The sequence below is a fragment of the Eschrichtius robustus genome, chromosome 1 (assembly GCF_028021215.1).
Source record: "Eschrichtius robustus isolate mEscRob2 chromosome 1, mEscRob2.pri, whole genome shotgun sequence".
Lineage (NCBI taxonomy): Eukaryota > Metazoa > Chordata > Mammalia > Artiodactyla > Eschrichtiidae > Eschrichtius > Eschrichtius robustus.
The window spans coordinates 186,980,585-186,994,481 of NC_090824.1; the positions used below are offsets into that span (position 1 = coordinate 186,980,585).

The window sequence follows — 13,897 nt, forward strand, 5'->3', positions numbered from 1 at the left end:
CCAAAATAACGAGAGAGAGGGAGAATCAAAAAGAAAAAAAAAAGGAAAAAAGCAACACCTCTTCCAGTCTTTGCAGATTGGCTCTGTGCTAGGACCGTTCCTTCAGTGGCTAGCCAGTCTTCTTACCACTCTCCCTTACTTAGCCTTCACTTCCTGCTTGCCCTGTACGACGAGAGACCAGAGATGAAAGTTTAGTGTCTTATCAGGTCTTTTAGGAATATGCATCCTGCCCTGGGCATGTGGTGCTGTCTAAATTCCCTAGAATGAACAGACACTTTTCAGTGCCCCAACTTCCAAGAGAAACTTTGTCCCCAGCTTTTCCTCTTAGGCTCTTGGCACTAGGTTATTTGCTTGAACCATGATCTTTTGCCCCAGGAACCTGTGGGTATTTTATCTGCCTTACAGTGATTTGAGGAATACCCACCCACTTTTCTGCCCTGAGTGAGTTCTGAGCTTGTCAAAAGAATAAGCATGTTGTGTCAGTTCTTCAGTAGCCCACAGACACTTTAAAATAGAGAAACACAATTCTTTGCAAATAAAGTCTGCTCTACTCCTTCTGAAACCAGAAGCTGGGGTTCTTCACTGGGAATACAAGGTGCTATCTTCAAGACCTCTGCTGAATCCATGGGTCAAGGGAAAGTAAAAATTCCCAAAGCTTCCCTGCCTTTTTTTTTTTTTTTGGGCTGCGCTGCGTGGATTGCGGGATCTTACTTCCCTGACCAAGGATTGAACTTGGGCCCACAGCAGTGAGAGCACTTGAGTCCTTACCACTGGACCGCAAGGGAACTCCCACTTTCCTGCCATTTTTAAGTTGCTTTTTTCTGACTTAGCGTTTGCTTGGTTGCTGCAAACCTTTCACTCTCTTTCCCAGAGTCCTGACAAAATTGGTTCTGATAGTTTCTGCTTGACTTCTTGATGTTTCTGTGGTGGAATGTGCCCTTGGAGCGGCCTTCTCCCCCATTTTTGTTTGCTAACATAAATCTGGATATTTTTGCATCCCTGTAAGTCTCCTTGAGTTTTGTTCTGAAATACAGTTATGTTCCTTGGAAACAGTTTGATCTTTTCAGGTCCTGCTCTTACGATTTATTCAGTGGGTCCAGAGCAGTGCTCAGTCTAGGGGTACTTATTCCCACTACTGAGGCAAGACCTTTATGAGTCTTTTACCCAGTGAAAGCCCTGTGAGTTAGGAGTTTTTCCAGTCTGGCTCAGGGAACAGGCACTGTTCCTAGCCCTTTGTGCCAGCTGGATACTGTTCCCTCTAATCTTTTTGGATGGTTCTTTTTCCAGCCTCAGGTAATTTCTCTACTCACATGTTCTCTGTTCAATACTCATGTAGTGCTGTTTCTCTTTCTCTGTCTTTGAGTGTTCTCTCTCTGAAGGGCTTTCATTTCTGGTACTTTGCTTTGCCAATTTTAGCTTTCTTGGTCTCACCCATCTGCTATACTTTGAGAGTATCCTGGGCTTGGCCTCAGTTTCTCTCCCTGAGTCTTGGCCTGGAAGAACTCTCAAGACATTAAGAGGGGGCAAACGGAGGGCTCACCTCATTTGTCTCTTACCTCTTTGAGATTGTTGTCCTTCTGTACCTGATACACAGGTATCTTGAGAACCATTGTCTGAATTATTTTGTCCATTTTTTTTTAAATTTTGAGAGTGTGGGGTATGCATTGTTTCATGCAGGAGGATAAGTTTGGTCCTTGTTATTCCATCTTGACCAATTTCCTACTATTTCTTCTTAGCGTTGATATTTTCTCGTATTTCATTATTTTTCTGTTCCCTCTTTTCTTCCTTATTTGTGATTATAATGAATATTTTTAACATTGCATTTTAATCAGTTTAATAATGCAGTTATTTAATATTGCATTTAAATTTAATTGTAAATTAAATTACCTTTTGGGCCATATCTCTTTCTGTATATACAAGTATTAATATTTATCTGTGTAGTGGTTGCTCTAGGGATTACAAATTTCATACAAATAAGTTCAGTCTACTATGTGTACCACTTCACGCAAAATGGTAGAAACCTCAAAACTGTGTAAATCTGTTTTACCTGCTCCTTCCCCAATCTTTGTTATAGTTTTACACACACATTGAAAACTTTACAAGACAGCATTTTAACTTTTGATGTAAGCAGTCATATGTATTTTAAGTGAAAGGAGGTATTATGATTGCTTTATCAGCCAATAATCTATCAAAAGTACCTGCATGTTTATCATGCTTCATTTTCCCCTTCATCTTGGCGCTTACTTCTTGGGTCATTGTTTTCTGCCTGAGGAAATTCCCTTTAATGGAAATTCATTTAGAGATATTTTTTGGCTTTGTTATTTATCCAGTTCTTTTAATGATAACTTGCCTTTGGGTTATATTAAGATTTTTATTTCTCTTTTTGGTTTTCTGTAGTTTTATTAATGTGCCTGTATGTGTATTTATATTTATTTACCCTGGGATTTATTGTGGTTCTTCAGTCTATGACTTGCCATCTTTCTTCTGTTTTAGAAAGTTTTTAGTTATTATCATTTTTTAAAAGATTTATTATTTATTTATCTATCTATATCTATTTATGTGTTTATTTTTGGCTGCGTTGGGTCTTAGTTGCGGCACGCGGGATCTTCATTGAGGCATGCAGGATCTTCGTTGAGGCATGCGGGATCTTTCGTGGCGTTGCTTGGGCTCTTTGTTGTGGCGTGTGGGCTTCTCTCTAGTTGTGGCACACAGGCTCCAGGGCATGTGAGCTCTGTAGTTGTGATGCATGGGCTCCAGAGCGTGTAGGCTCTGTAGTTTGCAGCACACAGGCTTTCTAGTTGAGGCGCGTGAACTCAATAGTTGTGGCGCGTGGGCTTAGTTGCCCCACGGCATGTGGGATCTTAGTTCCCTGACCAGGGATTGAACCCGCGTCCCCTGCACTGTAAGGCGGATTCTTTACCACTGGACCCCCAGGGGAGTACCAGTTATTATCATTTTAAATATTGCTTTTGTACCATTTTTTTTTCTCTCATATTTCTCTGGGACTCTTAATTACATGTGTGTTAGGCCTGCCCATCATGTTGTTTTTGTTTCCTGTCTTTTTGTATTTTTCATACTTTTGTGCTAATGTTCTGAATATTTTCTTCTGACATATTTTGTTGTTGTTCGAATTCTGTTTTTGGCTATGTCTAAGCCATTGTTAATCCCATTTATTGATTTTATAATTTTTGTTTTTACTTCTGTAATTTTTGATTTAGAGTTTTCAGTTCTTTGAAGAAATTTTAAATTTTGTGTTGTGTGTATTTGAACATAATAAGCATACTTTTTATAAACGTCCGTATCTGAAACTCCAAAATACAAATATGTTTTGATCTTCATGTTTCTGCTGGTTTTCATTCATGTTGTCTTGACTCTCATGTGTTTAGTATTTTTCATTGTGCCGAAAATGGTAATGAACTAGTATTAGAAATTATTTGTAGCCAAAATGACATTGTTTTCCTCTAAAGAGGATGTATATTAGCTTCTGTCTGGTGTCTGGGGGCACTTGTAATTTAGGGTTATGTGAGTCAAATTTCAGAGTTTGAGATGATCAAACCCCAGCTGCAGTCTCTGGGCGGGCCTATGTACTTTTAGTTTATTGTCATTCCTGGCTTGCAGCCCCTCAGTGTTGCAGCTGAAAGAGGGAAGGGATTTACTAGTGTTCTTCTTTTCCCTTAGTTGTCTATGGACATAGATCCCTGTACTTTCAGCCCTCTGAGTTTGTCAGAAGTACCTTCCACTCTCTCAGCTGCTTTCTTTGAAATAGGCAAATGTCCCCTGGGCGGCAAAGTGGTCAAAAGTTGTACTTAACTCCCTTGACTTCCATCCTTTTCAGGTTTTGGCCCCAGCAATTTCTTACTATGACATCAGCTCTTTGATACCTATAGTCACATTTTGAAAATTAAAAGAAACAGCATTTAATATTAATATTTAAATTGATAAATTGTTAATATATTTTAAGTGAAATATTAAAATAGTAGAACAATGAATGTTAGTATTAGTGTTTAAAAGGTCAACATTTGTATAACAGTTAAAAATTTAATATTGACATTTAAGATTTAAAGTATTAAAGTTTTTATTATAGGTTTTCAGCTATAAAACTTCATACTTTAAAAATTAATTAATTAGTTAATTAATTAATTAATTTTTGGCTGTGTTGGGTCTTTGTTGCTGTGCACGGGCTTTCTCTAGCTGCGGCCAGCGGGGGCTACTCTTTGTTGCGGTGTGTGAGCTTCTTGTTGCGGAGCATGGGCTCTACGCACCGGGCTTCAGTAGTTGTGGCACACGGGCTCAGTAGTTGTGGCTTGTGGGCTCTAGAGTGCAGGCTCAGTAATTGTGGCACATGGGCTTAGTTGCTACGCGGCATATGGGATCCTCCCGGACCAGGGCTCGAACCTATGTCTCCTGCATTGGCAGGCGGATTCTTAACCACTGCACCACCAGGGAAGTCCCAAAACTTCATACTTTTATAGTGGTTCTCAGAGGAATTATTGATCTGAATTATTCAGTTTACTCTTATGAAAAGTGTCAGTGCCAGCATCTGAATTAAAAATTTCCCTTGGGGAGTTCCCTGGTGGCCCAGTGGTTAGGATTCTGGGCTTTCACTGCTGTGGCCCCGGGTTCAGCCCCTGGTCAGGGGACTGAGATCCATCCGGCAAGCCTTGCGGCACAGCCAAAAAAAAAAAAGTTTCCCTTTATTTGTGTTACTGTGTGTATTAACTGGAGAAACGACTAAGCGTCTTATCAGTAGTGGTTTGACGATCAGTCAGTAGTGATAATTTGTTAATGTTTTTGTTGTATATTTCCTAAAATGGACATTTAAGGGATCTGTTCATAAAGTTAATAATTTAATTTATCTTTGAAAAAGCTTTATTGAAAAATGGAAAAATGACATTATTTTTGTTTATTTATTTTTAGGTTGGGCTCATGTGGTTTGTGCTCTGTATATTCCAGAGGTACAGTTTGCCAATGTTTCTACAATGGAACCAATTGTTTTACAGTCTGTGCCACATGATCGTTATAATAAGGTATAGTAGATATTATTTTATTGATGTTTGAATATAATTTTTTTGTTTTAAAACTGGGAAGTGTAAAGGAATTTTTAAATTTTGTTTTATTACAGCCCTTCATTAAAAAATTTAAATTAAATGCCTCCGTTGATTTGGAAAAAGTGTAATTACTGTGGTAAACTACAAGTATTAAAATATGTTACTAAGGTCATAGGAGTACAAAACAAACACACACAAACAAAACTTTATTACCTTTTATATTAACCTAGGTATTTAAGCTTCTAACATTTTAATCTGTATAGATTTGTTCTTTTTTTAAAAAAAATATTTATTTATTTATTATTTTGGCTGCACCAGGTCTTAGTTGTGGCACTTGGGATCTTCGTTGCAGCATACAGGATCTTTAGTTGCAGCATGCGGGATCTTCTAGTTGCGGCATGTGGACTTCTTAGTTGCAGCATGAATGCATCCCTGGTTCCCCGACCAGGGATCAAACCCGAGCCCCCTGCATTGGGAGCGCAGAGTCTTACCCATTGGACCACCAGGGAGGTCCTTAGATTTGTTCTTTAAGAATTACTTTTATGTTCTTTCAGACATTGAGGATCTATTAAATTTGAATTAATCATTATTTGGTATAATATTCGTATGATGCTACACATCCTGTCTTAAAAATAATCCTATCACAGAATATTATTTGCTCATCTCTCCTCTCCACATTATTTTGTTCCCCCGAGATAGGATTTTTATTGTTGCCTTTTTTAAAAACCTTAGTTAATGTTCACTTTTTTCCTGTATCTTTTTCTTAATTTATATTATTGTTTCATTCTCTTTTGCATATTATTGGATATTTTTTTATTAGCCACTGTGTCTTTAAATATAGTGTTACCATTTTTAACTGAAAGTACCTGTTGATTTATTCCATTGGTGAAGAAAGTGTCACTGCAGCCAGTTCTAAGGTTTCAAAATACTAAACATTTTGTAATGTAGATCGTTAGTATTTATTTTTTAAAAATGGAAAATATGGAGAAAAAAATAGGAAAATGCGAGACAGAAGTCATCTAAAATCTTTTTTGTGTGCATTTTTACATATACTATATGACTGTAAAAAGTTTGGATCATAGTGCTTATACTGTTCTGTTTTTGAAACTTAATAACCCTGAACATCATTTTGTGTTAATAACTTATATTTTGCCATTATTTCTAGTGGATATTTAGCATCTAATACAAAGTATTATTAGTTTCGATAAAATATAATTTATTAGGAACACCTTAGGAACGCCTTCTTGTTGAAGAGCCTCACTTGGTGTTTGGCATGTACATACAAGCTGAATTTTTGTGTAAAAGAGTATGAACATTTTGGAAGCTTCAGTAAATATATTGTGTGAAGTTGTTCTAGCATGCAGTGTCTCATTTAATAATCACACTAGTTATATGTGAGATTGCACATAATCTTATATCCTGTTAAGTGCACTGTATATTACCATTAAAACAGTCTTTGCTATTCTTTTTAGTGAAAAATATTACAGTGTTTGAATGATTTTCTTTGAATATTAGTAAGGTTAAATATTTTAAAGTTTTTTAAAAAGGTTATTCATGTTTGTTAATTGATCTTGAATAGCTCTTCGTTCAATTTAATATTGTAATGTTTTAATTTTTTCTTACAAAATGTTTTTTATATTGGAGATGTTAGGCTTCCCTGGTGGCGCAGTGGTTAAGAATCCACCTGCTAATGCAGGGGACATGGGTTCGAGCCCTGGTCCGGGAAGATCCCACATAAAAAAAAAAAAAATGTTTTTTATATTGGAGATGTTATTCTTTATTCTTATATACTTGCTGTGAATGCTTTTGCCCATAACTTAACATTTTCTTTTTAATTTTCATTATGTCTTGATGGTTTTTATTGTTGGTATTCTAGCAGGTTAATTTCTTCTAGTTTGAAGTTTAAAATTTTTATGTAATTTATACAACTACTCTTTATTGTTTCTGCCTTTGTTGCCATGGAACGAAAATCTTTCTCTACACTAATGTCTAACTATTATTTTAGTACTTTCAAAATTCATTTCTAAAAATACTTGTTTTTTTCCTTTCAATTTTGAAATAATTTCAAACTTAATTTAAGGTTGCATTAATAGTACAAAGACTTCTTCCTCTCCTAAACCATCTGAGAGTAATTTATCATATAACACCGACACCTCTGAATGCTTTAGTTTGTATTTCCTATAAAGAAGGACTTTCTTCTGCATGACCAGAATACAGCCAAAATCAGGAAATTAACACTTATGCATTATTACTGTCTAATCCAGAGACCCCATCATTATTTGCCTAATTTTCATTCATGTTTTCTTTTTTCCCTTTCATAGCAAAAAGATCACAGATTGCTTTTTGTCTCTTAAGTCTCCTGAATAGTTACTCAGTCTTCCTCTGACTCTCATAACTTTGATACTTCTGAAGAGTATAGGCCAGTTATTTGTAGAATGGATTTTTATAATGTTTCCACATGATTAAATTCAGATTATGTGTTTTTGGCAGGAATATCACAGAAACGATGCTATGTTCTTCTCATTGCATCCTGTCAGGTGGTACATGATTTCAGCTTTTCCCATTACTGGTGATTTTACCTTTATCACTTAGTTAAGGCAGTGTCTACAGGATTTCTCCACTGGGAGTTTAATTTTTATTCCCTTTATAATCAGTAAGCATTTTGTGGGGAAGTACTTTTTATGTAAATATCTTGTTCCTTGTGCCTTTTACTCACTAATTTTAGCATTCATTGTTGCTTCTTTGCTTAATCTATTAGATTGATGGCAAGTGGTGGTTTTCTAATTCCATCTTTTACATTCATCAGGTGGCATTCTATTTTAAGGAAAAGCTTTCTCCACTCCCCAGTTATTTATATTAGTATGGACTAATATTGACTTACATGTTAATATTTTATTTTAATGGGTCATTCCCCATTACTGTCACTTATTGTGATGTTCATATTGTCTCAGGTTTGGCCAGTGGGACCTCTTCATGTTGGTTCCTGTGTCTTTTGACATGGTTCCATCATTGTTTGAGCACTTCTTTACTTCTGACATGACAGTATGTTCTAGGCACATCTTGAACCATTCCTGTCTTAGCCCTAGAATAACATTTCTCCAGGGAGCCTTGATTTGTTTTAGGTGAGAATGGTATTTAGAAACCAAAGTGGACACTAGGTGTGCTCATTGTTATTAGGATGTTGCTACTTCCAGGCCCTCTCAGTGTGTATAGATGCAGAGATACACACACATTCACATCTATGTCTTCTTTATATTTTGAAGTTGGTGAGGTCACACAGATACTTCTGATTTAGTATATGGATTTATGTATATGAATTTATGTATATGTATATGAATCATTATTAAATTCTTGGGTATTCTTGACATTTTTTCTGTTCCATTGATGTGTCTTTCTATTCTCATTCTAGTACCACACTGTTTTAAAGTATTATGGGTTTAAATACATCTTGGTACATGGTAGAACAAATATTGTCATGTATTTCTTTTTTTAGATGAACATTAAGAGTAACAATACAATTTTAATTTTACTGGTGCTACAGTGAAATATTATTTTGGGGAAGAATTGATCTTTTTGGAATATTGAATCTCCCCTTCCAGAAACATGGTGTATCTCTCTGTCAAATTTTTTTCCTTATATGTTTCTTGGATTCTTATGGTTGTTGGTTTGTATAGTTAACCTTAAAAAGAATAATATTCTGTTCATGAATATTCAGTATGGTTAATAGGGGACATGTAATTCTGAAATGATAAGAACAATTGGAAAATGGATTGTTGCATTTTGGAAGACATCAATCTTTTTTTTTTTGGGGGGGTGGGGGTGGGGGCACGCCATGCGGCTTGCGGGATCTTAGTTCCCTGACCAGGGATTGAACCTGGATCATGGCAGTGAAAGCCCCAAGTCCTAACCACTGGACTGCCAAGGAGCTCCCCTGGAATACATCAGTCCTTGATGAGTGGTAGTAAAGGATAATGTGGAGATTATTAATAAATGTATTGGGCACTTAAAATGGACCTGCTTTGCATTGTGCTAGACGCTAAGAGTTCAGAGTTGCATAAAATACAGGGTTTATCTCCATGTGACACTTAGACAGTCAAGTAAATATATAATTACAATGTATGAAAATAATAAGAGATTATAAATAATAAAAAACCTGAATGGAGTATTATGTAACATAATGAAAGGAGGGATTATTTTTGTCTAAGGAACTGAATAAGGCACACAAAGATATAAGGGCTGTGCATGATAATAAGAAATTTGACCTGTGGAAGAAAGAATCAAATAATAATTCTAGACAGAGAAAGTAGCATAAATTAGGGTAATAGGTGCAAAGGGGAGGTGCTAGGCAGTTCAGAGAATAATAAATAATCCTGTGTGGCTGGAACACTGTAGGATTTAGAAGAAAAAAAGGAAAATTTCTAGACTATTTGTATAGTATATCCAGTTGCAGAGAATTCACTGTGTTGACTTATGTTGTTAAATTTTCCAAGTCATTACATATATAGTGGCCAGTTTCTGTACCATTTGTCATCAGATTCTCGTTTTTATTTTTTGACCTCTCACATTTTCTTGTATCAATTCCTTATTTCACTAACATATACATTTTGTTAATAAATGTGAGTGGCATATGTTACCTTTAGTTGCGTTTCAGTAATTTTTAAGAAATGGGAAGATTGGGGCAACATAGATATTTGGGAACTTTTTTGGGTGGTCTTGTGTTCTTTAGAGTCAAGGAAGCATTTAGTTTAGAAGGCTGCAATTTCCATAGAGAGTAGTTGGCAGATGATGGGTATATCCTGGATTTATCTTTTTGAATAGCTTTTATTTACTGAATGGTCATGAAGGAACAAGTATTTATAAGTATAGGAAGGATCATAACAGACCAACCAACCAAACCAAAAATACTATAAAACATGGTGTCATTGAATTATAATAGGATAACGGTAGAGGAAAACTTAGAAATTGCTAGCCCAACTTCCCTTTATCTTTTTTCTAAAGGAATAGATGTGGAAAGCTTTAAGAATTTTTTTTTTTCTTGAAGTATAGTTGATTTACAAAGTTGTGTTGGTTTCAGGTGTATAGTAAAGTGATTCAGTTATATCTATGTCTATATACACATACATACATATATATGCTTTTTCAGATTCTTTTCCATTATAGGTTATTACAAGATATTGAATATAGTTCCCTGTGCTATACAGTAGGTCCTTGTTGTTTACCTATTTTATATATAGTAGTGTGTATATGTTAATCCCCAATTCCAAATTTATCCCCCATGTGGTGTGTGTGTGTGTGTGTGTATACACACACACATACACCCCCCCCCCCAACATGTTCTTTATCCATTTATATATCGATGGACATTTAGGTTGCTTCCATGTCTTGGCTGTTGTAAATATGAACAGTGGGGTGCATGTGTCTTTTTGAGTTATAGTTTTCTCTGGATATATGCCCAGGAGTGGGATTGCTGGGTCATAGGTTAACTCTATTTTTAGTTTTTTAAGGAACCTCCATACTGTTCTCCATAGTGGCTGCACCAGTTTACATTCGCACCAAAAGTAAATACCTCATCTCTTGTGTCTAGGCTGCTCTGTAACTTGCTTTGGCTAATAAAGTGCAGTGGAAGTAACATTGTGTGACCTCTGTCTGTGGCTTGATGATCTGTTTCCTGAGCCCATTGGGGTGGCCCTGCCCCTTCATCCTCCTTTAATGATACCTTATGTTTAGGTTGAGGGCTGGAATATTGGGTGATTTGGTGCCACAGAGGTTGTTTTCTTTCTGTGGTCTTCCTTTTACCACACGTTTGCCCCACCTGTTAGTGCTAGACTGCTGTCGTTTATTATTTGATGTTTTGGGCTTTTGATTTCTTGGTTGTTTTGGTGCAGCCTCAGTCCTTGGTGGGCTCTGTATATCTGGGCCTCAGGGTTTCACCAATTCATTGCCTCCTCCTTTTGGCAGACTTTGCTCTACATCTGTGGAAGGACTTGGGAAGGAGACAGCTTCCTGACTCTCCCCAAGTGCTAGAAGATCTCCGATAGATTAACAAATCCTGGGGTCAGGAATTTTTCTTGCCCCTTGTTTAGGGGTAAAAGATTTTCTCCTTTGTCCTCCTAGCCATCATGGGGTGTGACAGGATTTGCTGCCAATCCCCCAGACACTCAGGGCTTTTGAGAGTAGTGTCTGGGCAAGAGGTGGGATTTCATATCTTTGCCTCAGTGGCACCTGATCCTCTCCTTCATGCCTGCACCACCAAGGGAGATTCTTTCTGGTTGTTTTGTCTCCTTGCTTCCAGTCTTCCCCAAGAGCTCCTTGTAAGTCTTCATGGAGTGGAGCCTGTGAGTGAGTGTGAACTCCGGTCTCTGGTTCCAGTGGTTCTGTACTATTGCAGTAGCCCACAGTCAGCCTTTAGCAATTTGTTTACATTTTAGCTGGTTTCTTATCTGCATGTCTTCCTCCACATTTTCTTCCCTTGCTCAGTCGTTAGTGGATAGTCTGAGTGTCTTGTGGTTTTTAGGCAGCTGAAGGAGATAGTGTGTCTGCCCTTGGAATTCAAACTATTTGGTTGCCTTTGCAAGTGCAAATCTTTCATAGTTTCAAGAGAAGTTGTGGGTTTTATAGTTTAAATGGCTTTTTCTTGATAGGTTTGGAGTGATGTTCTTTCAGCTCTCTACTTTTTAGGTAGAGTTGGAATTTGGCCCCTGAATCCTTTTGATATGAACACTGTTTCTTTTATTCAAAATATTAGGTCAAACTGTGACTTTTTTCCCCCTTAAAATGAAAGCTTTCAGGCTGTAAATTTGCCTCTGAGTATAGCTTTATTCACATACTTGACATTTTATTTAGATGCGATTTTGTTGTTTGGGATCATTTTCTCAATAAACCTCAAGTTAGTTTATAATTTTTCTTCTCGATCCAGTAGCTATTGCGCAATTTAAAATTTGCAAATCACTTTTTTCCTCCTTTGATTCATGTGTCTTGGAAGCTCTTGTTGGTTGCATGTATATATGCTTATAATTGTTATAGCCATTTTATTATTATAAAATCTCTCTCAACAGTCTATTTTTTTGTCTGATAATAAGCCACTTGTGTTTGCTTGCCTTTTGCATGGTATATCTTTTTTCATCCTTTTAAGTTACTTGTGTCTTCAGATCTAAAGTATGCATTGCCTTGTGTTTGCTTGCCTTTTGCATGGTATATCTTTTTTCATCGTTTTACTTTTAACTTACTTGTGTCTTCAGATCTAAAGTATGCATCTTATAGATGGCATATGGAACTTTTTTTTTTAATTCAGTTAATCAGTCTTTGCCTTTTGATTGGATTATTTTCATATTCAGTGCTATTAATGTGGTTGGGTTTACATCTGCCGTTTTACTTTGTTTTCTTTCTTACTTTTTTTTTTTAATAGCAATTTTTTGTTTTTGTTTTTTCGGCTGTGCTGGATCTTCGTTGTTGTGCGTGGGCTTTCTATACTTGCGGCCAACAGGGGCTACTGTTTGTTGGGGTGCGTGAGTTTCTCATTGCGGTGGCTTCTCTTGTTGCAGAGCGCAGGCTATAGGTGCGTGAGCTTCAGTAGTTGTGGCTCGCGGGCTTTAGAGTGCAGGCTCAGTAGTTGTGGCGCACAGGCTTAGTTGCTCTGCGGCATGTGGGATCTTCCCAGACCAGGGATTGAACCCGTGTCCCCTGCATTGGCAGTCAGATTCTCAACCACTGCGCCACCAGGGACGTCCCTTACTTTGTTTTCTTTGTCTTGTGACTACTTTGTTTTTCTCTTTGTACACTACCTTCTTTTATGCTTATAAGTGGATGTTTTCTGGTGTACCGTTTTCATTCCTTTCATGATTTTTAAATTATATTTTCTTGGGTTATTTTCTTAGTGGTTGCTCTAGGGCTTACAATATTCATCTTAACTTACCAGAATCTACTTAACTCCAGTAAGATATAGAAAATTTATAACATTCATTTTATTTCTTTCCTCCCCACCTTTGTGCTATTATTATTATAGATATCATGTCTCTGTATATACTACAAGCCCCAAAATAGTTAAAATTATTGCTTTATATAATCTTATGTTTTTTAAAGAAGCTAAGAGATGAAGACCACAGATATATTTATAGAGTGTGTCTTTTCCTGTTTACCATTTTTATTTCTCTTCATTTCTTCCTATGGGTTCCAGTTACCATCTTGGGTTATTTCCTTACTCCAAAATAACTTTATTCCCACTCTCTTTCATTGTGTTGTCATTGTCACATACATTACATTTCTGTATGTTATAGTCCCAACAGTACAATTTATGGACATTGTTTTATGTGATTGCTTTTTAAATTAAGAGAATGAGAAAGAAATATCTCATCATACTATCTTTTATCATTTCCTATATAATTACCTTTGTCAGAACTCTTTGTTTTTTTTTTTTTAATTTTATTTATTTATTTATTTATTTATTTATGGCTGTGTTGGGTCTTAGTTTCTGCGCAAGGGCTTTCTCTAGTTGCGGCAAGTGGGGGCCACTCTTCATCGCGGTGCGCGGGCCTCTCACTACCGCGGCCTCTCTCGTTGCGGAGCACAGGCTCCAGACGCGCAGGCTCAGCAATTGTGGCTCACGGGCCTAGTTGCTCCGCTGCATGTGGGATCCTCCCAGACCAGGGCTCGAACCCGTGTCCCCTGCATTGGTAGGCAGACTCTCAACCACTGCGCCACCAGGGAAGCCCCTCTTTGTTTTTTAATTGGTCTATATATTTATTTTTTAAAATTTCAGCTTTATTGAGGTATAAGTGATGGGAACTCTTTGTTTTTTTGTGTGGATTGCAATTACTGTCTAGTGTCACTTAATTTTAGCCTGAGGAATTTCT

The 13,897-nt window shown here is 36.8% G+C and overlaps 1 protein-coding gene across 8 annotated transcripts in view; it reads left to right on the plus strand.

Moving 5' to 3' along the window:
* The window catches only part of MLLT10 (MLLT10 histone lysine methyltransferase DOT1L cofactor), a 250,065-nt gene that overhangs the window by 85,552 nt on the left and 150,616 nt on the right, over window positions 1–13,897 (plus strand). For all 8 annotated transcript variants that reach the window (XM_068561150.1, XM_068561136.1, XM_068561157.1 and 5 more), the window contains exon 5: window positions 4,918–5,027. In XM_068561150.1, coding sequence (XP_068417251.1) covers window positions 4,918–5,027 — 110 coding nt within the window. The remainder of the gene's footprint in view (window positions 1–4,917; window positions 5,028–13,897) is intronic.